The sequence below is a fragment of the Taudactylus pleione genome, unplaced genomic scaffold (assembly GCF_031769625.1).
Source record: "Taudactylus pleione unplaced genomic scaffold, aTauple2 ptg000259l, whole genome shotgun sequence".
Taxonomy (NCBI): Eukaryota; Metazoa; Chordata; class Amphibia; order Anura; family Myobatrachidae; genus Taudactylus; species Taudactylus pleione.
In genome coordinates this window covers 28,425-56,177 of record NW_028284661.1, presented here as the reverse complement: position 1 = coordinate 56,177, position 27,753 = coordinate 28,425, and the positions used below count along the sequence as shown (strand labels likewise).

The 27,753-nt window shown below is 42.8% G+C and overlaps 1 protein-coding gene across 2 annotated transcripts in view; it reads right to left on the bottom strand.

The window, feature by feature from the left end:
* Window positions 1-6,551: 6,551 nt before the first annotated feature.
* Window positions 6,552-27,753, bottom strand: part of DSE (dermatan sulfate epimerase) — a 42,521-nt gene continuing 21,319 nt past the window's right edge. For both annotated transcript variants that reach the window (XM_088480957.1, XM_088480958.1), the window contains exons 3-5: window positions 18,090-18,329; window positions 10,377-10,584; window positions 6,552-8,547 (exon numbers count right to left, since the gene is read on the bottom strand). In XM_088480957.1, the coding sequence (XP_088337083.1) occupies window positions 6,801-8,547; window positions 10,377-10,584; window positions 18,090-18,329 (2,195 nt within the window). In that variant the 3' untranslated portion in view covers window positions 6,552-6,800. The remainder of the gene's footprint in view (window positions 8,548-10,376; window positions 10,585-18,089; window positions 18,330-27,753) is intronic.

Sequence of the window (27,753 nt, the reverse complement as noted above, 5' to 3'; positions counted from 1 at the left end):
GCAGCCTCCATCCGGTTCCGGAATGCAACAACGTGTGCATGCGCAGTGTCAGATTCCCCCAGTGGAGTCTTTCAAAAATATAAAAGACTCCTTCAATATGCCAGGGATGTATTGCAGGGACATTGGTTATTGCTACTGCTATCTCTGCAAGTTAACTTTAGTACATAGCAGGGATATTTTAATTCAAAATTACAAAATATTGCAATATTTAATACATTGACCCTACAGTGTTGGACTGACCCACAGGGGAAATCCTACTTGCTCTAATGTCAGGTTTCAAACTGTGCACTTGAATTATACATTGTTACTCTACTATAGGGTCAATTACATGTTCTATAATGTCTGTCCAAGCCTCTGTGGGGGCTGGCCTCATCCCCCTGTGGTAACTGACCACACCACAAAGCATGGGCCCCTACCACTGCATTCTCCTGGTGGGCCCTTCAAGCTCCAGTCCGGACCCCTAGATTTCCTTGCTTACACGCTACACTTCTTGCTGAATGCCATGGCGCATTCCCTTGCTGAGTAGCCTGCATTGCCACAGACACACACATTTTCCATTCAATTAAATGGAGTTTGTATTTTTTTTTTTATGTAAACAACATAAGTGTACTGTAAGTCAGTACTTGTCATACATTGTTATACTTAAATGTCCAATGTGTGCTGAGAGAGGTGTGCACAAACACCATGGTATTATTTTATATGTAAGATTATTCTGCTACCTCTTTGAAGTATGTTTTAAATGTATAAGTGCAATACATCAAATTGCAAAGAATATAGTGGCTCTGAATGCAAACATGTAATTGATATGTAGTATGTGTTGTAATAGGACAAAATCATTTTTATGAAACACTGTAGTTGATGAGTGCATTGCGGTTTACACATGCACTCCGTAAAGGCTGCCGGTGAAGAGACACATGGGGGCGAAGCAGGCGGCAGATGTGACCTCAGGTCATGTCAGTCTAATACGGGGGCTTCTCTCCCAGCAGCGTTCCACACACTGGGAAGGATGCATCAGCCCAAAATGCAGTTGAAACCCCTGAAAACGGTTTGAACGCATTCCCCTTATGCACCAAGCTCCGGAAAGCAAAAAACTTTCTGGATCTTGAAACCCATAGACAACACCATCTATGCTTAGGTAGGGGATGGGTCCCTCAGGTACCAGGGTCCACTGGGGATATCCCCAACTCCCCGCTGGGCCAGTCCGACCCTGGTGAATGAATGATGCCACCACCCAGGGACAAGAAGGTAGCACTGTCGCTGACACCCTACCAGGCCCCCTTCTCTCTCTCTCTCCACCCCTGATTACAAGAGATTTAGAATCACTTGGCTCTTTCTATTCCCAAATCTGAATCAGTCCCTTAGTGCAATGGTCTCCAACTCTGTAATTTAGCACCATGCAAGAATATACCCTCTTTAATGTGTAGTGGCATAAGCCACTAATTAGATCTCAAGCGATTCTGGATAGGAAGATTTTTTTTTCTCTAGTATGTGATTAATCTCTTTATTATGATGATTTTTATTATATAATATTACACAGCACTTTATAGAGAATGTTTAATAAGTCAAGCCAGCCCTGTTCCAGTGGACCTTAAAGGCTACATTTCCTACCAAATAAATGCATACAGACTAGCATTAACCTAACAGTACATTTTTGAACTGCAGAAGGAAACGAGAATCTGGAAGAAACCAACGTAAACAAACTGGATATAAATAACCTTCTTTGGTGCCAGGAGACTTTGTTATGGGCCTGTCCGCAAGTAACCAATGAGGGTGGCTTTGCTCTAAATGGCTACAGTGTGAAAAAGCTGCTCTTGCTGGCTAGCTGACAAAACTAAGGGCCTGATTCAGACCCGGTCCCTCGGACAGAGCGCTCGCTCTGAATCAGGGCCGGGCTTCTTTTTTTTTTTTTTTGTTGCGGCCTCTTGGCCACTCGCATAGCTGTGGGTGACCACCCACAGCTATAGCGAGCGGCCATGATGATGGTCAAGACCATCACGACCATCAGGTTTCCGACGAGACCCTTGAGGTAGGGTCTCATTCATCGCAAGCCCCAGAGAGCTTTCGGCTCTAACAGAGCCGGAAGCTCTCCACTGACATCGCTCGTGATGTCAGTGGGGCCTCCCCCAAACGGCAAGCGTTCCCTCGGGAACGCCTCTGTTTGGGCAGCCACCCCCTCGGCCCGCCCACCAAAGGGGGCGAGCTGTCACTCAACATCGACAGCACGCCCCCTTTGGTGCGAGACCCGTAGCGACGGATTGCCAGTCGCTAACCAGGACTCGCGCATGCGCACGTCGGAGCCAGCTCCGTCGTGCGCATGCGCTGTGGGCCACCATCGACCCGGTTGCGAGCGTTCAGCGCTTGCGACCAGGTCTGAATCAGGCCATAAGTTCATTCATTAAATCTGTCAATGAGCAAGAACAGGCTGCAATAATGAAACTTTTTCCCAAATTGATGTTAGTCAAGGCCACATTTACGAATAATGCTACATCTCCAGGGGGGTAAATTTAGTAAAGTTTTATTTGGTATTCGATCTTATGAATCTATAAAATAGACTGAAATCGCATTTACATCGAACTGCAAAATCCCTTAACAAATCCCTCACTTACGAATATTCGAATTTGCATTCGATTTTCAACTCAAATTCGATTTTAAGGGACTGTGTGTTCAGTTTATGAAATACTTTTCAAAATCAAACCTCAAATCCCCATTAAAATCAAACTCAACTTCCTCATTACTTCTTATTGGGCCAAATGTATCACATTAATTAACAGGGGAAAAAAGAAACACTTGTGCACACTCTAGAACAGCGATTTATATTTTCTTCATAAATATAAGCTCATCTTAAATATAAATACATATATATCTATTTATATGGATATACTGTGTATAAACATATAATATTTTTACAAACATTTTTTTGTTTTGTTTGTCTGGCTATGTCGGCTGAACCCCACCATGGGGGAGGAGAGGGCCTGAGTGTACCTTTGCTATGGAGCTCGTTACGCACAGCATAGCCTTAAGCAGCCATTATTCCTGCAGCCAGACTGCCCCATGCTTTGGGGAACTTTTAAGAAGGCATCACAATCAATTTCCAGGCAAAAGAATGGTGTTTAGAAGCTCAAATCGAGTGAATACTTCTTATGAATGCTGTCATTTTTCTATCTGCAAATGTACTTTGCAAAATGCATCCCATTAAACAAATAGAATGATAATCCAGTATTTTTTGCAGGGAGACAAACACTCTACACAGTCCCGCAAAAACAGTGACAGTACCCAAGTGTCGTCTTTTTTGCATTATCTTCTTTTAAATAATCCACTTCCATAAAGTCTTATTTTTGCATGTGGGTGCTAAAGACATTGCCGTTATGCACCTTATCTGTGCACTTTCCTTTCTCCACTAGCAGAAGTTCGGGTGAATTAGATCTGGGAGATATCTATGGTCCGATTGACATAATTAGAATATAATTTGCCATCATATTAAATTTTTTCAATTGTATGATTTGTACTGTATGTAAATGTTTGTATTGGTTTTTTTGCAAATATTTGATCAGTAAAGCTTATATATTTTACAGTATATTGACATTTGAGTCAAATCATTACACCATTATAAATATTCTTTCCTCTTTGGGACCTATAGCCATCTCCTAATTAGAGCAGCTGTTGAGTCAAGATAATAAGATAATTATACATATTTATATTTTTATGATCTCTAACTGTTCTACAATTTGCACTTGAGATGTAGCTTAAGGTGCTTAAGGTGCAAAAATTCTGTTGGTAGTCTTACGTGAATTGTTATCTTGTTGCAGACAGTGCATATATTGTATACACTTCAATAAAGATATACAGATTGAGACAAAGGAACTTGGATAGGCTCAGGGTCAAGCTATGCCTTTCCAGTGGCGTAAGTTCATCCCAGACGCCTGGAGGCAAGTTATCATTTAGTGCCCCCTATCCCCCATATTTACAGCCCTAAATGGGGTGAATATATTGTGGGTGAAGGTGGTGCCCCTTCAATGCTGGTGCCTCCATTGTCTCCCATACTTCTTCCCCTGTGCCTTTCACAGGTCAGTGCACGAGTGCCTCAGTCTTTACTTCATATAAGCCAATGGCTGTAAGAGTTGGTTAACCAGTAAAAATGTATACCCTTAGTCCAATTCCTTCCCCTATTAGCACCCATTTAATTGTAAGCACATAATTAGTGCATGAAGATCGTTAACACTTCAAAAGTGCAAAACTTGGTCTTTCTATGGCATGTGGAAATTACATTAGCGGTGCTCTCGATAACTGCAGGCGGACCACAGTAATACACTTTGTATCATATCCAAACAAAAATTTCCTGCTTTAGAACAAAATGTTTTAAGAATATTCTACTGGAGATAATTCTTTCATGGTTTAAAGTGATTTGAACTTTTGAGTTCTGCAAGTCTTATTTTAGATGCATCAGCCAAATACTTTTAATGGAATAGCTTTTGCACCATCTAAGTGCGCTTGATGGGTCTGATACAGAGATGAATGCAAGCCAGTTTTGTGGCTGGATCTTTCGCATTTCCTCTATGGGCATGCTCTGTAGCAGAGTGTAGCGATCTAGGGAGATGTACTTAACTCCGTTATATCTCCACTTGTGGCTGAAGTGGCATAACTGGGTATCTGCATATAACCAAAGTTTAGCGAGGGCGTGACAAGGCAACTGAATTCAGACAAATCTCTTGCACCAAAGATAGTGCTGGAATGTGTGTGCACTGACCATGTATAAATACAACTTGCACCGTGGCAACAGTATGTTACAGTGGAGTGGTGAAGATTTAAAATGTACAGATTGGATGTTGGCAGTGCTCTAGCTCAGATTTAACTTGCAGTGTTAAACAGCTGCCTAGTATTTGTGTGCTACATGCATAGGCAGAGAATTTTCCCCTCTATAAAGAGCAAAAAAAAAATGATAAAATTGCAGTTGCATTGCATCATGGTTTGTCCAGGTTCATATCTGCAACATTTGTTCCTTAACCCTGCGTCAGGCGCAGCTGGCCTGACAGGTATTATAAAGCTGTTCTCGCTCACCTCTCCACCGCAAGGGGACGCAGGGGCCTGCCCCTCCTAGTACCTTCCTGTCTCTAGGTGCTGTTTGAATCCCCCCTAGTCAGTTTGCCCGCCGCCTGTGAGGAGTGCAGTAGTGACCTTCCTGGCCTCTCAGGTTCATTGCGCCCGAATTCTTCCGACTTTTGAAGGTACGAATTTCCTTTTAGTTTCTCACAATTGTGTGTATTTTGCTCATTTTATGATTGAAAATTACAAAGGTTGTGGGTATTGTGCAGAAATATGTTGTGGTTGTTTTTTCAGAAATATGTAGGTTTGTCCAGGGTGGCGTCTTAGGCACACTGCGCCTCTTAAAATTTAGTAATTTATGTTTTACTTGCTTAAAGGTTAATAAATGTGGTTTTGTGAATCAGATTTCCACATATTCTCTCTTTGTACATCCTAATGAAGGTCACTGATCACTTTAAGAACGTTAGAATTGAGTTAATTAGGTGTTAATGATAATTTTATAACAGGCACCTGTCAGACGCACTGCGCCTGAACCTGGTAGTCCCAGAGGTGCCCCTGACGCAGGGTTAAATTACTAAAATAACAAAGCTTACCAGCATGTTTAAAGTTATAAGACCCATATAACTAAGATGCTCTAAGTAGTATTACATCGGCATCAGGATCCTGGCAACCAGCATTATCATGTAGACCTAGTGACTGTCAACATAACCTACCCAACACTCACCAAATGTAAAAAAAAAAAAAAAAAATTTCATAAAAAAGTCTCACTTATCCACACTTAGGAGGAAGAACCTCTAAGTCGAACTCCTCCCAGTAAAGTACATTTTTTTCTTATTCTGCATATGCATCTTCTCATGAGGTGTATCTTTTTTTTTTCCATACAACTTGCATCTGTAGCTCCCTATAAAAAGGGGGCTGGGATGGGGTTAGACGCAGCCAGTAAGGGCATGTTCTGTGCTGACGTGACTGCAGTCAAAATGGGCACTGAAAAAGTACAAATGCGCCTGTTTGGAGTGACATGAGTTGTGGGTACTGAGACCCTGATGCAAGCTTCTGTGCTGATGAATGTAGTCTGCGTCAGATTTATCCAATGCGTCTAGGACACAGCCACTGATTCAAATGAAGTTAACTGTAGCTTATGTGAGTTATATGCATGACTACGGTGTACTGTGCACTCATTTTTCACAAATAAAATACTTCGGAAGGGGAATGCCCTCTTTTCACAACAGGCTGTAATTATGCCATAAGAGAATACTTTTCACCAACTATCCTCTTTTCACAATTCAGAAAAGTTTTTGCATAAATCAGTCTAAAAACAGATTGGTTATAAGAAATAAAAAAAACAAAACTCTTCCTACAGTACATCACCAAGAAACCTGTATCCAACATATCTACATTATTTGTCTGTTAGAGAGCAAGCTACATTAAAGTTACACATAAAAAAATACAAATTATTGTGAAAGTATGGGCACATTTACATCTATATTTGTATAGAATTTCCATACATTGAAGAAATTTGAAACAAAAAACTTTATTTAAAATTTCTGCAAGGGTGATTTCCAATGGGTGATTTCCAGTCTGAATGTACACATTTACATGAAAGTCTCTATATTTTAGTGCTTTTCCTTTTACAGAACATATAAAAATACAGGCCTACTGGATGTGGAGAGGACAGTACATTACAAGATTCCATCAAGTGTGCAGTGCCCCAGTTTTGTGCATAGATTAAGAGTCTTGCAGGAGGCAGGTGACTGCTGGCTCTAACATTGTGTTTTATAGCATGAAGTGTACAAATACATTAAAATGCAACAATCAATAGAAAGAATGGCATAAAGACCTCTCTTTCTATGTATACTTTTAGTCTTTAGAAATCGTGATAATTGTAATGCTAAGAGAACGATAAAGATGGCAATGTTTAGGATTAGAAAAAGTCGAATGTAGGAAGCTGAAATGGATGCAGCCCCATTGTGGTGTGTTGTGAACATATGCTGGGAAACATGTCTGTCAGGAGAGCTATATGTCTGCCTCACTAATGGTTCATCTACAAAGTCCAGGAGGTCTTTCATTTCTTCATCCTCATTGATTGGGATTTCACTCTGAGCCAACGCCATGGCTTTCTGTCTGGTCTGCTTTTCATTTACCTCTATTTGTGCAAATAAGTCCGGAACGGCATTGATAAAGGTTCGGGCTCCTTTCTTTGTTCTTTTGGCCATGCCGGTTTGCTTCTGCTGTTGAGATACGGCAAATATCTTTTCAATTGCCTCTTCTGTATTTCTTTTATCTGTAAATCTAAGTAGCCTTTCAGCGGTCTTCCTAAAACTGGCAGTATTCTTTACATGGGACAGTATTTGCTTCTCAAGTTGCTGGAAAACTGGTTTGAAGTGCTGGAGATTCTGCTCCACAATAATGACATAATCCTTAACCTCAGTAGGTGAATAGTCTCTGATGGACGAGCTTTTGTCAAACACTATTTTCTGCCTGTCTGCAACTACCGTGGCATAGATTGACTGGCTTGGCGTTTCTCCAGTAAAGAGGTAGACTGCATATGCATGGTCACTAGTAGCAAGGAACACATCAACTTGCTGATAGTCTCCGTGAACACTGAAGCTTTCAACATCGATAGAAGGTCCAATGAAAAGGTATATTGATCTTGTGATTGGTTTCCTGAGACGGGTTGTAACATTCACATAATTGGTTCCATTGTATGGGTAACCCTGTGGGTAGCTTATTGATGTAATGACAGCTTTCTCACTCAAGCCAGTGTCATCCATCCAGTACATTTTATAAAGGTCCTCTCTGTGCCTAAGTATTGCTCCATGAACACCATCAATAGATGTTCCCTCAAAGGGTATGTCTATATTGTGGAAAAAACTAGTTGTTGCTTCTAAACTGCTACTATGGTCCAGGTGAATATGGTCAACAACAAGTAGCAGTTGTGGATGAAGTAAAACAAGATTTCTTTGAACACTTTTTAATTTCAATTTAGGACTGTAGGCTGAAACGCCTTCACCCCTGATGAAAACAACTCCATTTTTTTCCATTGATGCCACTACCCTTCCATGAGAGTCTGCAGCCTCACTCTGCTTGTATTTTAGCCACTTTGAAGTACAATCTTCAGTCACTTGTCCTTCCCATGGAGTAAAGCAGCTATCAGACACAGATGGGGAAAACATTAGAACATTATTTAAAAAACTATATTTTGGTCCATACAATGCTTCGGTTATGAAGGGAAATCCATTAGGAGCAAACGTGAAGGAATTCTGGTCTGGATGTTCATGTCCAGCATTAAAATTCCTCCATCCTTTGACCCATTCTTTGTATTTGTTTTTGTGAACAATGTCAAATATTGCACGACCTCCAAGCTTTCCAGACTTGAATGAGATAAATGACCTGTTTATTTCAGCAGGTAGAGAACTCCCATAGGTCACCACTCCCCAGTCTTCAAAAATATGCAGTCGAGGAGTTCCAAAGTCTGGTGGGGGTGTACGCAGTAATGATGCATCATACCTGTCAAAAAACAGACCTATTACTATATTTCACTTAGTCTATATTAATAACCAAAACGTTAATGATTGTATAAACTTGACTTGAATATGTTGTAAAACTTTTTACAGTGTGAAAGCAAAATATCTGAGCATATATAATGTGCATATAACATTATAGAGCTATTGGTGATTTATTTTTTTAAACTACTCTATTACCACAGCCTTCAAGTCTCACTAATAAACAATTATAATACTAGTAGACAAAAATGAGGAGTGAAAGATGTGTTAAATTTCACACCTAATCTTAATAGGATAAGGTAAGATGTATGCAACAATGTTATTTACATATTTGAAGAATGATTACATCCCACAATGCATGTTCCCAGAAATGTGAGCTACTGGCAGCCAAATAACTGGTCTGAAATTGCAATGTTCTAAAACACAAAGACTGCCAAGCCTGATCAAAATCTGATGGGCAGCCATAGGATGAGTGTCAAGAAACGAAAAAAAAAAAAAAGGCCCTATAGTTTTCTTTGACTGATCTAAAGCTTTATATGCTTATCAACAAATCTCTAAAAGAGACATCGCGGGTACACACTAGACCATGTACCCAATATGTCGCTCTGATTCGTCGGATCGGACGACATATCGTCTAGTGTGCACCCAGCATTAGATTTGTTTGCTTAACCAGTTAACTGGCGGCATTGCCAGCAGTGCTTCAGCTGGCAACGTCACATCAGAAGCGACCGCTCCTCCCCGCTGTTTCCCCCAGCTTTTACAGAGATCCATTCTACACAAGTGCAGAACGAATCTCCTCCAACTCCCCGGAAGTGGTTACTACTAGTTGGGCGTTGGGGGGAAGGGGGGATTATTATTATTAGAATTTATGACCCCTGGGTGGGGGGGGGGAGGTCTATTGCCTATATGCGGTGGGATGTGTGCCTAGGAAGAGGCCTGTGGTCATGGGGTATGGGGGGGGATTGTAGAACACCCTCTAGATATATATATTTTTTTAAATAAAATATTTTACTATATTATTAAAGTTCATTTTTCAACTGTTAAATTAAACAATATAAAAAAAGAAATTCTGAGCAGTTTACAGGGGAAAAAAAATATTCAGTTAAGTGGTTAAATCAGTGGTTCCCAAACTGGGTGCTGTGGCTCCCTGCGGTGCCTCAGGGCACTTGTAGGAGGTGCCTTGGGTTGGTGGTCCAGTACCAGATAAAATTATATTTAGTCAGTGTGATTGGCAGTCATTAGCACTGGTTTTATCTATAAAATAAAATAAAAAAGTGGACAAAGAACCACAGCCTTGTCAACCACCACATAAATGAACCTAAGGGTGACATAAGAATTTCAGCAACAATGAAATGTACTAAATTGTGCTTAAGAAACTTTTGGCCCAGGGGTGTCGTGGAAAAAATGCTGATACTCAAGGGCGCAGTGATTCTAAAAAATTTGGAAACCACTGGGTTCAATGCTTTCTGCTGTTCCCTGGTTAAATTGCATCTAAATTAGCATTTGTTGCAAAGAAACCACACTGCTGTAAAAATAAATGTAATTTAGTTAAGGTCATAAAATAGTTGGCCAAATATTGGGAGATGAATGGGATAAAAAAAAAGTTGAAAAGGAATAAAATAAACACTATACAAAACAAAACAAAAAAGTATCATTTCCTATAGAACTAGGTAGAAGTACTAAAAGTATAACTATATGTTAGAGTTAGTAGAAAATAAGCTGAGAATATACTGGCTCTATGGAAATAGCAAAAAAGGCAGAATACTGGTTAAGGGCATTTTCTTGTGTAACCTATATAGAACACCGACATACCCAACTGTCCCCTCTCCTTACCAAAGAAACTCTGTGTGTAGAGTGCACCAACGTTGTCCTTTCGCAGGAGTCCCAGGTCCTTCCTGTACTCTATTTATTTGGATCTGTTCTGCCAGCCAATTGCCACTTCCATTTCTCATAACAAACTTGTCTAAAAAAAACAATTGACTCTCAGGACCATAGAACCAATTGTAGTTCGAATCTGCTATAGCAACAGATCTCTGAAATCCTATAACAAAAAGAACACAACATATAAAGTGCAATATAAGTTAACACCACCATGACCACCAAATGATGCTCAACAGAATAGATAAAGCAAGTTGTAAAGGAGTAGACTAGTCTTACCAGATACAAAACATCATTTGGGCCTAGATATAATGTTAACTTATCCCTTAGCATTTATGCAAAACACAATGAAATTAAAAGTTAGTTAGTTTAGTACTGCACTAAATGCAATAGTACTTTGATGTGGATCCCTCCTTTGGGCCCTAAACAATTTGCTTTATTTAGCCCTAGTACTCACCTACAGCCAGGACCTCTAATTAGAGCTGAGATGTCAGACTTACCCAGCTTTGGAGAGACAAACATAGTTTAAATGCGATCAGCAGAGATCCCAACTACATTTGAGCTCATGGTAAGGGGGTTCAAGAGAAGGGCCTCCACCAAAGTACTATTATTGGGATGGTAGTGCATTATCATCATCATCATTTATTTATATAGCGCCACAAGTGTTCTGCAGCGCCTTACAAAGTACATAAACAAAATAGGTGACCATTGACTTACAGAACAATACAATACAATACAATACAATACAGGACAAGGACATGGATAGTATACATAGCTACATTAGCAACCACAACACCCACATAAGCAGCCGAGCATAAGCAACCAAGTGTTAGGTGCCCTAGTGGTGAGAAAGAAGTAGATGAAAGTAAAGTAGGGAGAAGCACAAGAGGGTAGAGGGCCCTGCTTGTAAGAGCTTACATTCTAAAAGGATACCCACAAAAATGAATTGTCACTTAAATATATGAAGGGGGGGGGAGCACGGCATAAATCAAAGATACCTGCTGCGGTCCCTTTGTTTTCATTTGCAAAAGCAGCCGCCATTGGTTTCTACTAAAATATGAAATGTACCAAGCGGAGCTTGGCCCCAGCAACTAATACCATCTTTAGGTGGCATTAGCAAATTTAGCGGGAGGAGAGAGGAGATAAAAGAGTTTAATGCTCACACAAAAATACAGTGAGGCATGAAATTCAGTTAAGTCTGTATTCAATTTATAGCACTGTATGATAATACAATACCTCTCATGAGGACACTACCACCCAAATAACAGCTCCGCCCTGGATTTCAGTTCAGAAAACCCGGTGTGGAGCGCTCATTGGCTGAGAGGCGAGCCTTCCGCATCTCGGCCAATGAGCTATTCTCACCATTGACTTCAATGGTGAGAACCAAGCATGCCCTTTTAAAGAATGGCGCCTCAGCACCATTTTTTTAATTCAAAGATGGCCGCCGCAAGCCAATCATGGCTCGAGACGTCATCGCCCCGACCCCTCGGCTGGCTTAAATACAACCAGCGTGAGGCTCCCTCCACTCAGTCGTCGGCCGGAGAGAAGACCAGCTGAAGAAAGCCGCCACCGCGGAAGCCCTGGATGGCGGTGGCCGTGAAAAAGAGCTTAAAGGCCGTCGCGCTCCAGGTGAAGATGCCGTAGAAGTCCTGGGTGAACATCAGCCATGAAAAAGAGCTTAAAGGCTGCCATCCCCAGGTGAAGGTGCGCCTAAATAAAATATTTTTAAAAACCGTGTCCGTTTGGTTTATTTTAATGTTTCTTTTACAGGGGTACTATAGGTACCAGCAGTCCCTTAATGCCCCGCCTGCTAGTACTTGTAGTTCTCCAAGTGCCAGTATACGGGGATGCCTTCTGGGACCTGTCGTACTACTGCAAAAGACAAAATTTATATTTTCATATGCACCACACAACATAATCAACCCAGCACCCATCACCCAGGGATGCTGGGGATAGCCCCGGGCTATCAGTCTGGGGTGCCCTGGAGAGGGGGACCCCTTTATTGGGGGCGTCCCCAGCTCCCCTGGGATCCCTGGCCTGGGCTGACTAGCAGTCAGGGGTGATGCTTCGGCTGGGGGGCCTGGTGAGAGGGATCCCCTGGCTGTGGCATCACCCTCCCACTAGAAAGGGTCCGGTGCTGGTTCTGGTATATACAGGGGGAGCCTACTAATATTTTTCCCCTGTATTTCCAGAACCAGGGCTGGCTCAGAGCCCAGTGCTGTTTGCGCTAAAAATACAGGGGGCCCCTACGTCATTTGTCCCCCGTATTTTGGCAACCAGGACTGGTTCTGAAAAACCTGGTGCTGGTTGTGCTTCATACAGGTGTGACCCCTGCATCATTTGTCCCCTGTATTTAGCACAACCAGTACTGGCTTTCCAAAGCCTGGTGCTGCTTGTTTTTGGGGAGGGGGTCATGCCATTTTCTTGCACAGGTTTTTTTTTTTTTAATTAAACAGAAGCACAGACAGGTCTCACTGACCCGTCCCTGCTTCTGTGTTTATTTAAAATACAGGTATCACGGATCGTTCAGATCAGAGCCTGCATCAGTCTGCTGCTACCTCCCCCTCGTCCTGCCTTAGTAAAAATCCCCCATAGAGAACAGCAGAAAATCGGTCCTAATTGAGTGGCAGAAAATACTGACAGTTGGAAATTTTAATTATTCCCAAGTCCTCATTTTTTATGTTTTTGCCCTGAAACTTGGCATAGAGCACCGAGCAACAGTTCTACCAGCCCATGCCAAATTTCAGCACCGTACCTCCAATAGCTTTTGAGGTGTAGCCCCTTAAGCACCATGTCCCCTCGGGATTTCTCTATGGAAAAAATTCAGTAGTTTTCGAGAGGAACCCTACGTCGCTCATCCCCTGTATTTTGGCAACCAAGACTGGCTCTGATTAGCCTGGTGCTGGTTCTGCGTAATACAGGGAACCTCTACGTCATTTGTCCCCTGTGTTTAGAACAACCAGCACTGGGGCTCCAAAGCCAGATGCCGGTTGTGCTGTGGAGGCACGTAATTTTTTTTTTTAAATTACACATTCATTTTTTTAAAACCATACATGGATGGATCTCACCGATACGTCCATGCATCTTTGTTTTATTGATTTGATTTTCTCAGGTCCCTTTGTCGCCCGCTAATGCTTCTGTGCACGCCCGTTGCTGCCACTGCCCCACACACCTGCAGCATGCCACCGCAGCCATCTCTCCCACTGCACCCTTAAAACACCCCCTGTGTGCTGTCTGCTCCTCCACCCATGTTAGTGTACCTATTTGTTGTCGTTCTGCCCTGCAGGTGGCCCAGTTTGCTCGTCAAAACCCTTAGAGTTAATAAATTATAAAAAAGCAATGAAATTCCACAGACAAATAACCTTCCGGTTGTACATGTCCCATTAAAGCAAACCACAGGGTGTGATGGCATACCATATCTGTATTGTGCAAGGAAAACGTCCATTAAGGCTTCGGCCTTAATGATCGTTTTTTCATTGCTGTTTTTTTAGTTTGAGTGGCACAAATTCAGTAGATTTTGTGAAATTTCAGATCATGTCCAAGAAGCCTTAATGGGACATGTAAACCCGTAAGGTTTTTTTGTCTATGGTATATAAATATATATATTAGATAGAAATCACAGGGGCTCTGCACTCACCATAATAACTAAAAATAATAATAAACATAAACAGTGGGGTTTTGGTTTAGGAGTTGATCAATGCATTTAAGCTTGCAGCCCCCGTGACGGAGGGAATGAGGGTTGATAGGTCATCAATTAGAATAGCACTTACCAAAGGTTCCAGCGACCAACCTGTGGCCCGTCATTTCATCGAAGCTGGACATAATCTTGCCTGCCTTTGGTACAGGATGATTGATCATGTGTACCCACTTAGGAGAGGGGGAGATTGATTCACGTTTTAATAAAATCATGTTTCTTTCTGGATTCACTTCCTTGTTTTTATTGCACCCAAGAGCCTGAATGAGGTTTTACCTCTAGCATATCTTACCGGATTCCATTTAGTCTATATTATGATTGAGTATACCTTTGATCTATACCTGTTATATTGTGATGTACAGGCGATTTTATGCATCGTAAGTTGTGTGTTATATCATTATTATATCCTTTCATCCATGTATATTTCATTGTCTAGGGTGATTTGTTATATATCTTGTCTCCATGGTGATAGTTTTTCTTGTCACTGATGTACACAGCACGGATGTGCGGCTGACATCACTGTGCGTTCCCACCCTTCAAGTTGAGCCGGGACTCTCAGATTTACACATGCTGGATGAGAAAGTATAAGGTAAGGTGTACTTTTAACTTTTGTATACTTCCTGACGAAAATCATAAAGCGATTGAAACGTTAAAACAACTTGCTGTGTTGGAGTTTTCTATCCATTTGAATAGCCCTGAGTGCTGTGTGTGTAAAAAAAATAATAGTGCCTTTTCAGAATATGGTTTTTCAGTCTAAACTAACCAGTCACAGCTTGGAATTTTTACATTGTTTTATGTTTCGAGCTGTAACAGCAAATGCAGCTTTGTAAACAAGTCAATGAGCAGTTATAACTTCTGACTTTTTTGCTGGCCAGAGGAATGGAATTTATTAAGCAAAGCCAGACACAGCTGTGCACTTCCCTGATCACACATCTATAAAATATGGCTTTCCTTAAGGCCCCCATACATCAGCAATTGATTGCAGCAATCGTGCAATTTGCAATCGATTATGTATAAAAATCTTTCCCTCTTTCAAATCGATTGCAGAACTGCACGGCCCTGATTCTGGAAATACAGGGGTAAAAAAATGCATAGGGCCCCCCTGTAGTTACCAGAACCAGCACCTCACTCTTTGTAGCGCCGCCGCTAATGCCCGTTACAGTACGCGGGTCCTGGCCACAGCTTGTGCTCCCCCCCCAGATAACGCCGGCTCTCTTCTTCCTGGCACCCGCTTTTGAGGTGTAGCCCCTTAAACTCCCTGCCCCCCCATTCGAATTCTCTATGGAGATTTCCGTTTTTTTCTATTCAGTCTTAATATCAGGGCACAACCGTGACCTTATAATAATATACTATATATATTAACAACAAATGTATGTATATAAGTGTTGTGCGACAGCAAGTGTAATGGTGCTGCAGACAGTATATAATATATATTAAAAAACAAATGTATATGTTGTCTGTGGCACTAGTTAAATATATACCAGTAGCGGGATGCAGTCATGTGAAATATTGACGCCTATTATAATCCCGACGCGGGACCAAACGAGGAAAGTACGATCCGCGCGTCCTCATAGCCGCAGGGAGGAAGGGTTAGGTTTAGGGCACCCTGGGGGGGATTTCGGGTTAGGCTAGGGGAAGGGGGGGGTTAGGGTTAGGCACCCCTAAAGGAGGGTTGGGGAGGGTTAGACAGTTTACTCACCTCCATCGGTATCCCCGCTGTTTGGCCTGCTGGCGTCGGGATTTCGACCGCCGGGCTTTTGTCCGGCGGTCATTCATACCGATCCCACCAGTAGCAGTGGAGTATGCTACAGGGTAGAACATAAATAATCTAAAAAATTGGCAGTAGGCAGGTGGTTTGCCTAGGGTGCGGAGCAACCTTGCACCGTCCCTGACACTACTAGTTACAGAAAGTACCAAATATAAATGGTAAAATAGGTTTTAAAAATGTAAATGTAAAAATAGGTTTTATGTATTAGCAGTCATAAGGTGTTTGTAGATTCATATGAGGTAGACATAAAAACAAATACAGGTACAGTAAGCAGCATAAATACAACACACACAGTAAACTATTGTAAAGTACAAAACTACATACACAGCAGAAAAAGCATAGACTTGGATAGATAGGAAAGGCAACTAGCTGTAGGTAGAATCAGCAGGCAGTGGTGAATCGCAGAGGAAAGGCACAACAGCTCTCAATGATCTTGTACCCATTGTATGGGTGAGCAGACAGTGCCAGTGCACAGCGGTCCACGTTAGTACATCTAACATAAGACTAATGTCTTCTAAGCTCTGAAAAGTGATAAACTGGAGAGTGATAAGGTACCAGCCACTCAGCTCTCAACTGTCATGTTACAGGCTGTGTTTGAAAAATGACAGTTGAGAGATGATTGGCTGGTGGTTTATCACTCTCCAGTTTATCAGTTTTCAGAGCTTAGTACATCTGGCCCCTAGGAGAGGCCCAGAAAGATAGATACTGAGGTGACAGAAATGAAGGGACAACACTAACATCTTCAGACCATCCGATCCACGCTGCACTACTTCAGCGTGTAAACAACTAACAAGGGTTAGTAGGGTCACTTCATGACGCCTCCAAGCAGCTGTACATGGCTTGAATTTATAATGAAGAGTACATTCTTACTATTTGTTCCAATAATAACTAAGCAGCTGGTGAAAAATGCTAAAGTGTAAATAGATAAAGAGGGTTAGAGAGACTCAATAGGTGGATAGAGATGCTGCAATAAGGAATGGAAGAGAATAATTGGAAGAGAAAGTAGCATAAAGAGACAGGCACAAGGTAGAGAGCAGAGATTTAGACATTAAGGGAAAAAAAAAAAAAAACCACAATACTAGAGATAGAGATAAAGAAAGATATACAGGCTGAGTCTCCCCTATCTAAATTTTCCGAAATACAGAATATTTTTAGCATGACTGAGATAGTGACCCCTTTGGTTTTTGATGGTTCAATGTACACAAACTTTGTTTAAGGCACAAAATTATTGAAAATATTGTATAGAATTAGCTGCAGGCTGTGTGTATAAGGTGCATATAACACATAAATGCATTCTGTGTTTAGGTTTGGGTCCCATTCCCAAGATATCTCATTATGGTAAGCAAATATTCCAAAATACGGAATATTCTGATATCCAAAATACCCCTGGTCCCAAGCATAATGGATATGGGAGACTCAACCTGTACTGTACACAGATTAGAGGTAAAGGGGTCTATTTACTAAGCAGTGTTAGGAGACAGAGTGAAAGTGATAAGGTGCCAGCCAATCAGCTCCCAACTGCCATTTTTCAAACACAGCCTGTGAGATTAAAGTTGGGAGCTGATTGGCTGGCACCTTATCACTTTCACTCTGTCTCCTAACACTTAGTAAATAGACCCCTTAATGAGGTAGCAATATCATCTGCCACCAGTGGACTGGTTATCATGGGGTCTATCTAATAAACCTTCGAGAGAGATAAAGTGGACGGAGAAAGTACAAACCAATCAACTGCTAACTGTCATTTTTCAAACACAGCCTGTAAAGGGACAGTTAGCAGCCGATTGGTTAGTTCTTTATAATGGCATAGTTAATTTGGTGTAAACTTGCCGAAAATGTTGGTTGGTGTAAATGGGACTAAAATGTTCGTTTAGACAAAATGTCTTAACTGAAGTCTTACGGTCTCTCCTGTATAGGGACAGTTTTTGTTAAACACCATTTAGTCAAATTTATGGTGCATGGAATTATGCACCCATTATTTATGCATGTACACAATTTATACCTATTCAGGTCATACTGTAATTAAAAAATACAGTAAATCTAAATTCCAAGTGAAAAACTAAATAAAACCTCCCCAAATATGCAATGCTAGTAGGTCCATGAACTCAGTGAATAATGAACACCATAATATAAAAGCAGATTTCAGTTTCCATCTGGAAAACGAATATCCTGTTTGGAAAAATCAAATAATTCATCTAAAGTCTCTTACCTGGCAGGATAGTTCTGTACATAAAAGCAAAGTGCTCTTTCAGCCAAGGATGGTTGAAGTGATTGATATCGAAATGTCTTTGGACAAGAAACATATACTGAAAAAGTGATCTGGTGGTGTAGCTGCCATAAGCCACTCCTTCATAAAGTGACCCATCCGTCACATCATTCAACAGGACTATTGACTTCTCCATAATGGTGAGAACTTGCTTTGTCCAAAAGTAAGCTTCTTGCAAGTATCCTAAAAAAAATTTAAATATAAAACAACTTCAATAAAATTTAGAACAGTACAGTCTACTACTGTACAACTAAAATATAAGTTGCATTTGAAATTGAAAGTGATCTTCAAACTCATTTAACATTTAAATTTTATAGAAATAATCCCTGAACAAACATAGGTGCCCTTAAGCATTTTGCAGCTCAAAGAGCCAAAAGTCACGGTTCAAGAAACACATTTTCCCCTTCAATCACCTCCTCAATTTTCTATTCATAAATACTCCACATGATATTTGTCCAGCAGTCCCCAAAAGCAGAATGGTGTTACCATTCTTCTAATTAGGGCCTGCCCGAAGGAGTTTGATCAGAACGGCCATTATTCATTACATGTTGAGAAACTGGGTACCCGTTACACCATCAATGGACATATGCTAATCACAGCATTGATGTATATGTGTGTTTAGTATACACACAAGCATATGTACTTTGAAAACATTACAAGGGAGTTACCATTTTTCTAGCGTGTACATAATCACATGTGTGTTATATTAGGGTCTATATGGAGTTAATAATAACTTGAGAATGAAAACACTAATATAAGAAATTCCAAGTTCTCTCTTATAAGTAGCAGTGCGCTATATATTTGTTACACCTGGGCGCTAACATTATATGAGATTAAACACGTGGGGTACATCAAAAAGTATTGTGGACTGGATAATTGAAAATATAATATTAAAATATAAAAATAAAACAGAGAATTGGACATACTTTTTCTAGATAAATTAACCTAATAGCATATTGTGGATAATACCCGTGTATATACAAACATAATTGAAATGAACGCTAGATTATAAAGGTGTATTTACAGCCTGTTACTATGTATATTAACTGTGGACCAGAGCAACAGTAAAGCAATAATTAGCTCACATTGTTGCAGTTGCTCTTTTCAAAACTAAGAATAGATCATTTCTTGTTATATGAGACATCTACTGTGTTGACATAACACATAATTGTTTAATTGAATATTATAAGTATACCTCAATATAAACAGGTGAATATAGAGGATCACATATGTATTTAAATGGCTCAACAAGTTATCATATAATAAATATAAGAGCCAGCAATATTTTTTTACTGTGACTCAGTGAAATGAACCAACCAATTTTAAACACTTTTTCCTACTATTAACACTTCTTGTCTCTTTTATTTTAATAGAAACAGCAAAATACAAATGCCAATTAAGGTGTTGTTTTAAATGTGAAATAAAAGTTATGTTTTATTAGTTTGGTTATTTTCCAATTTTGTACGTCTTAGTGTGCACCTTAATAGTCTCACACTGTCTTTTCTATTGATGTAATATTATACCCGTTACACCAGCCTAGTCTCTCTATATGCTCCTGACTCGAGACTGGGTCATTTTCTACATAAGGCTCACCAATAAATTCCTGAAGTTAGTAAAGGAGCCCTACTCGTGATGTGATTTTTTGCCCCTAATTGGCAGGGTCTAATACTGCTAGCAAACATGCCCTTGCTTCAACCCGAAGTATTTCCGTTGCCTTTGACCATGATGTATGGTGGATTGAACTCCCCACTGATAAATATTATAATGAGAGATATGGTAAGAACTTACCCTTGTTATCTCTCTTTCTTCGAAGTCCATAGAGTCCACAGGGTTGACCTTGGGGTATAGGTTGGGAACCAAATCCGGGCACCACACAGTTAAAGCTTTTAGCTCCCAGGATGCACTGGGTCCACTCTCCCTATAACCCCGGCCCCAAGCCAGATGCACCTCAGTTTGTAAGTAGCCAAAGGCTGGAGGAGGAAAGAAAGAGAGAGAAGACTGGACCATACTTCACGGAGAAGGAGATGGGAAACCGGTGACCAGTAACACAGCCCATATGAAGCCAGATGCATCAGGGCGGATGCCCTGTGGGCCCTATGAACTTCGAAGAAAGACAGATAACAGTAAGTTCTTACCATATCTCATTTTCTTCTTCAAGGTCCATAGAGGGTCCACAGGGTTGACCTTGGGAATGTCCCAAAGCAGTCCTTATAAGGGTGGGGACGCTCCTGTGATGAGAGGAGAATCCGTTGCCAAAAGAAAGCATCCTGAGAGGCAAAGGAATTCAATGCATAGATCCTTAGAAAGGTGTGGACCGAAGACCACGTGGCCACCTTGCAAGGCAGAACAGCCGAAGTGCCACAGCAAGCCGCCCACGAGGGGCTCACAGCCTGAGTAGAATAAGCATCAACAGAAAGGCCTTCCAATGTGTAGGCCCCTGAGATAGACATACAAAGCCATCTAGCCAATGTCTGTTTATCGGCCGGCCCTCCTTTCCTGTGAAATCCATAGACTACAAATAAGGAGTCTGATGTCCTGAAGAAAATTGAACAGACCACGAAAATTCAGAGGCCGGACCACAGTCAGTCAATGAGGCCACCCCAGCCGAGTGAACTGGAGACTGAAAGGTTGGTACAATAAGTTCCTGAATAATATGGAACTTAAAAAACCCTTTAGGAAGAACCACAGGGTAAATGTGACTTACAACCCCATCTTTGTGAAATATCCAGAAGAGGGAGCCACATGAGAACGCTCCCAATTCCGCCACTCTCCTGGCAGATGTAAACGCCATAAGAAAGAGAGTCTAAGCCATAAACCACGTAAGGGCTATCAAAACTAGTGGTTCAAATGGAAGCCACAGGATGACATGAAGAACCACTGCCTAGTCCCAAGGAGCCCCTAGGGATGATAAAGGGAGGTAGAATTTAGAAAACACCTTGAAGGAGGGTATGGATACCAGAGAGTGGAGCAATTCCACATTCGAACTATACTGACAGTGCAGAGACCCACACTTTCAGGAAGGCCAGGCGGAGGGAGAGACCCAAGCCAGCTGAAAGGAATGCCAGAACTTTTGGAAATCCTAAACACCTGAGGATCGTAACTACAGGTACAATACCATAAGAATTATGAATACGACATTCTGTGGTAGAGCCCAGCAAAAGCTGGCCTACACGCTCTAAACATCCAGATGATGACAGAGCCAGAGAAGCCTTAGGACCGCAGTAGGGATGCAGTCAAAGACAAACGATCCAGGTCCAGAGAAAGGCAAGGACTCCTAGAAAACAGGTCCGGATATTGAAGCAGCAGGAACGGAGTGTCAAGGGGGAAATTCCGAAAATCTAAATACCAGTGACATCTGGGGCAATCTGGAGCCACCAGCAGGAAAGTACCTCCGTCTCAAATTAAACTCCCGAAGACCTCGAGAAAGAAGGGAGATCGGAAGAAACCGGTATAAAAGTGGAAGGTCCCCTTTACCGACAACGCGTCACCGAAGGTTGCTTCAGTACCTCTAGTACTGGATCCTAACACCGGCAGTGTGTTAGAGTCAGTAGGCCATGAGGACCACCTCTGGGAGGCCCCCTCTGCTCACTAGGAGTTGAAACCTCTCTTGGAGAAGAGACCAGTCCCCGGAATGCACATTGTGACGGCTGAGGAAGTCCACTTCCCAATGGAGAACTCCCGGAATGAACACTGCAGAGAAGGCCGGGAGGAGACCCTTGGACTATGTCAGAATGTGTGACATTCCTGTCATTGCTGCCCAACTACGAGTGTCTACTAGATGTAAGGCACCATTGTGACATTATCAGACTTAACCTTTACAGGTTTACCGTAAAGTATGCGTTAGGCCAGAACAAGGGCCCAAGACAGCTTCAAGTTCCAATAAAGTTGGTTGGCAGGGCGGAATCGCCAGACGTCCAACTGCCCCGAAAGGAGTGCGGACCAGTCACTGCGCCCCAGAGACTGGAGTCTGTTGTAAGAATTACCCTAGGTGAGATGGCCATAACCACCCACATAGAGACAGACGCACCTCCGGAGAGAGCATCATCGTCTGAACCGTGATCCGATGGAGAAACCCGTTCCATCTGGAGAGGATCAGTTTGTGCAAAGGCCTGGAATGGAACTGAGCATATTCCACCCTTCCGAAGGTAGACACCCTGGATTCCAGAACCCGCATTACAGAGTGTAAGGACACTTGTCGAATGTGGAGACATCCGCGCACTCGTAGAAGAAGAGGGGAGATCTCGTCTGACGTCAGAAGGATTCTCTGATTTTGAGAATCCAGCAGGGCTCCCAGATGAATCATACCCTGTGAGGGATGCAGGGAGGACTTTTTCCCTGTTTATTAACCATTTGTGCTCGTGAAGGAAAGCAATTGTTAACTTGAAATGGCTTCAAAGTACCTCGGTGATCCTGCTAAGAGCAGGAAGTCGTCCAGATACTGGAGCAGTCGGATACACTGAACAGGTGGGCTATCATAAAATCCATAAATCTGGTAAACCCCGATGGGGATGAGGACAGTCCAAAAGGGCAGAAAATTGTAAGTGTTGCTGTGGCACAGCAAACCTGAGCCAACGCTGATGACAGGGCTCTATAGGTACCCGTAGGTACGCGTCCTGAATATTCAGCGATACCATAAAGTCCCCAGGTTCCAAATCTCAGATGATGGAGCATAGAGGTTTCCTCCTGAGCCCAGGCACCTTTAGGAACTGGTTCAGGGATATGAGACAGAGAATAGGCCAATGAGGACCATTCGGCCACTGCACCAGAAAAAGTAGAATAACCAGTCCCTCGCTGAGATAGTGGGATTGGCATAAATAGCTCTGCTTACTGCAAGGACTGTATAGCTTTCTGGATTTGTAAGGCCCTGTTCGGGTCTGAAGAAGGGCCTGTGTAACAACACATGTGAGGAGGCCGCCTGAGCAATGAGAGGGTGTACCCGTGAGAGACTACAACTCCTACCCAAGCATCCGTGGTGACTTGACACCAGCACTGGACAAACTGAAAAAGTCGGTATCTCACTCTGGAATCCCCCAGATGTAGACCTGTCCCATCAGGCTGAAGGATTATCCTTAGGTTTAGAAGCAGGGCGTCTGGATGTATAGGTCTGCTCGGTACCAGGTATGGCAGCCGTTGTGGAGGCCGACAGCCTAGGAAGAAAAAAAAAAAAAAAAAGAAGAAGAGGCCTTTAGGCTGACCCTGAGGACAAAAAGACTTAACAGATTTAGTCCGGAGGCCTTGTAGTGGGAGTAGCTGATGGCGGAAATCTTGCCATAAGCGATACTGCCAATGTTGCTACAATCTTGTCAAGGTCAGGACCAAACAAGTTCTTCCCAATATATGGTATCTGCACCTCTGCTTTCCAAGAGCACAGCCACTGGGTATGGCGGCAGATACAGTCGCAGCCGAAACACTGAAGGTTAGGAAACTGGCATCCAATGTAGTTACTCCCACATATGAAAACTGCATATTTTATGTGAGTGACAAAAGACATTTGATCCCTAGAAGTTTTGGAGGGAAAAAGCTTTACAAATGCATCAGCCCAGTATGCAACCATGGTAGGACGGTCAACAGCCCCTGAAAGAGTATATTAATTTCAGGCAAAGTTAGCACCTACGGATCCGTAGAATCCGTCCGGGCAGGAATGGGAGGCGTAGTAACGCTCGTAAATCAGACGAGTAATATGAAAATCCACCCCAGAAGGTGATTTCGCTTACTTGTGATGACCCTCAGGGAATGGGAAACATGAGGCCCAACGCTTTTGTGATACCTCTTATCTGGCGATAACCAGACTCCCGCCATGAGATCCACCCACTGGTCAGAGACAGGGAGCACAGCCAAAGACACCTTAATGCTTAAACTGAGGGTGTTTAAATTTAGATGCAGGTTCGAAATTCTCTATAACTAGGATGGACGTGACTGCCAGCACCAAAGCAGGGATAATAATACTGGATTTAGGCTCCCCCTTGTGTGAGAGGGAAGGAGCCCGATAAATCATCCAGTTCACCCTATATTAGACGGCAGAGAAAACTGGGAAGTAACTACAGGGCATTTATTACGCCATTTTGTGTTTCGCAGAAACGACATCCACCCAGGGCGACTGTCGTGGTAATCCCTGCAAGGGGAATGACAGACTGTGGTGGTACCAGAGGGAATTTCATGTATTGTAAAAAATCCCCAATAGGGAGCGATAGTCTGTCACAGGAGTAAACCGGAAGAAACTGCGAGATACCCTGAGATGAAAGGGCAGTATGTTGAAGTAACCCCAAGTGAGTTACAACAATGGGGGCTGCCAGGCAATCCGCAATGGAGGCCAGGATCCTGAGAAACAAACCACCCAAGGGGGTCGTGTAAGGGGCCCGGCACCAGATGGCGCCGCATACATAACCCTTTCTGAGTCAAATCCTCCATACGAATACCTGCAGTCCATGACTTTCAGGATAGCAAAAATGGGTGCAGTATCCTGCTCCATCTCCGGGTCAGACCTACCTGAACCACTATATTCGCGGAAATATTAAGCAGCGTTAATACTGGTCCTGACTGACGCTAACATTAACTGCAGGGATCCATTGTCAGCGTATGGAACACACAGTTCCACCTAAAATATGGTGACGTGCAGCACGCAACAGTATGTGACAAACCTCACAAATATTGACAAGTATATACAGTCAGGTGCATAAATATTGGGACATTGACAGAATTTTCATATTTTGGCCTCTATTCACCACCACAATCAGAGAGAGCAAAAACATTAGGTGTGGCCAAATCAACTGTTTGGAACATTCTTAAAAGAAAGAACGCACAGGAGAGCTCAGCAACACCAAAAGACCTGGAAGACCACGGAAAACAACTGTGGTGGATGACAGAAGAATTATTTCCCTGGTGAAGAAAAACCCCTTCACAACAGTTGGTCAAATCAAGAACACTCTCCAAGAGATAGGTGTATATGTGTCAAAGTCAACAATCAAGAGAAGACTTCACAAGAGTGATATAGAGGGTTCACCACAAGATGTACACCATTGGTGAGCCACAAAAACAGGAAGACCAGATTAGAGTTTGCCAAACAACATCTAAAAAGCCATTACAGTTCTGGAACAACATCCTATGGACAGATGAGACAAAGATCAACTTGTACCAGAGTGATGGGAAGAGAAGAGTATGGAGAAGGAAAGGAACTGCTCATGATCCAAAACATACCACCTCATCAGTGAAGCATGGTGGTGGTAGTGTCAGGGCGTGGGCATGTATGGCTGCCAATGGAACTTCTTCCCTTGTATTTATTGATGATGTGACTGCTGACAAAAGCAGCAGAATGAATTCTGAAGTGTTTCGGGCAATATTATATGCTCCTATTCAGTCAAATGCTTCAGAATTCATTGGACAGCGCTTCACAGTGCAGATGGACAATGACCCGAAGCATACTGCAAAAGCAACCAAAAAGTTTTTTACGGCTAAAAAGTGGAATGTTATGCAATGGCCAAGTCAATCACCTGACCTGAATCCGATTGAGCATGCATTTCAGTTGATGAAGACAAAATTGAAGGGAAAATGCCCCAAGAACAAGCAGGAACTGAAGACATTTGCAGTAGAGGCCTGGCAGAGCATCACCAAGGATGAAACCCAGCGTCTGGTGATGTCTATGCGTTCCAGACTTCAGGCTGTAATTGCCTGCAAAGGATTTGCAACAAAGTATTAAAAAGTGAAAGTTAGATTTAGGATTGTTTAGTTTGTCCCACTACTTTTGACCCCTTAAAAAGTGGGAGGCACATATAGAAACCGTTGTAATTCCTACACCGTTCACCTGATTTGGATGTAATTACCCTAAAATTAAATCTGAAAGTCTGCAGTTAAAGCACATCTTGTTTGTTTCATTTCAAAGCCATTGTGGTGGTGAACAGAGGCCAAAATATGAAAATTCTGTCAATGTCCCAATATTTATGCACCTGACTGTATATGTGAGGTCTCAGAACCACCCTAAATACACCTGTATTAGGGCAGATTGTAAAGAAAAAGGATGGCTATACACAGACAGGTGAGAGAGAAAGCACAGACAGTCAGCACTAGCTTAAGTCACATACAATGCAGAATATATACATACACACACACACATACATACACATTACATATAATATACTGCAAATGGCACTACAATCAACTGCCCAGATTCAGTGTCTGGGGAGGCTATAGCGCTGTGTACACTCACCCAAACGTTGAGGTACGCAGGGGGACTGGACCAACTGCTGTCCTAGGAGTTCTTTGCTGCACCATAGAAATAAAATGGCCGCCTGGAGACCTCAGAGGAAGCGTGGCCCGCGGAGGAAGCAGCTCAGCGACGCCAGACTATAGCACTGAAAGGCGCACTGAGCTGAGGGGAGGAGCAGCTACAACCGGGAAGGCTGCCTCCCCTGGTTGGCTATTAACCGCCGGGAAGCCAGCTCCCTGTGCAGAATGTGAAGTCCCTGGTGGTCTAGTGGACACGCGGGGTATGGGGGGGGGGGGGTCCGCCGCCACTGCCAGAGCCTCCGGTCTGTCCCCAGAGACCGGAGGCATCAGAGAGCATTTTAAATCCTGTCCCCGTCGATCCGGCACCAGTCCTGGGCGCCTGCAAAGTCCGGCTAGTACAGACTCTGGGGTCCCGCCGAGATCCCCAGATCTGTGCTGGTGTCTCAGCGCCGGCGGGGTGACGGAGCGGCAGCTTGGACGTCCTATGGACAGTCCGACGCTGCCGCTCTGAAGAGTCTAAAAGTAAATAACAAAACCTTTAACTCATAAAATAAAGCTTAGGGGCTGCTAATCAGCCCCCCTGTGATAACGGTGACCCGACTCCGGCCAGGCACAAACTTAAAACTGAGGTATCTCTGGTTTGGGGGCGGGGTTATAGGGAGAGTGGACCCAGTGCATCCTGGGAGCTAAAAGCTTTAACTGCGTGGTGCCTGGATTTGGTTCCCAACCTATACCCCAACCTATACCCCTATGGACCTTGAAGAAGAAAATTGATATTCCCATGTTCAAATCATACTTCACAGAAAATCAATTAGCAGCAGGAGGCAATCGTAAATGTCGCCCATCACTCACTGGTGGTTGGGAGAAAGAGAGAGACCAGGGCAAGGCTGGGCTGCTGCAGTGCAATCAGCAGCCCAGGCTGGAGGGCGATCCTATTAGGAGCGCCTGTAGCCAGGGGGATAGAAGGGCAGTTGTGGATGGGCGATTCTGTACACAGTCTGGGGGCGACTGCCACGGCAACCAAGGTGCTGGCTGGGTGGACGGAGCCCAGAAACTGCTGGAAGATTAGCTTCCAGCAGCTGCTGGCAGGCTTCTCTGACATGGTGCATCAGATGCGAGTGTCAGGGAAAGCCCAGCCTGGCGAGATCCCTCGACTCCCACATAATGCAAAGAACTTTGCAGTGACTCATTTATTACAAAGAACTTTGCAGTGCCGGTCATCTATTACAGAAAACTTTGCAGTGACTCATTGATTACAAAGAACTTTGCAGTAACTACCATATAAAGCATCCATAATGAATACACCCCCCTCCACACGGACACACATTAATACACTCCTCACACACAAATCCACACATTAATACATCACCCCCAACACAGACAGTAT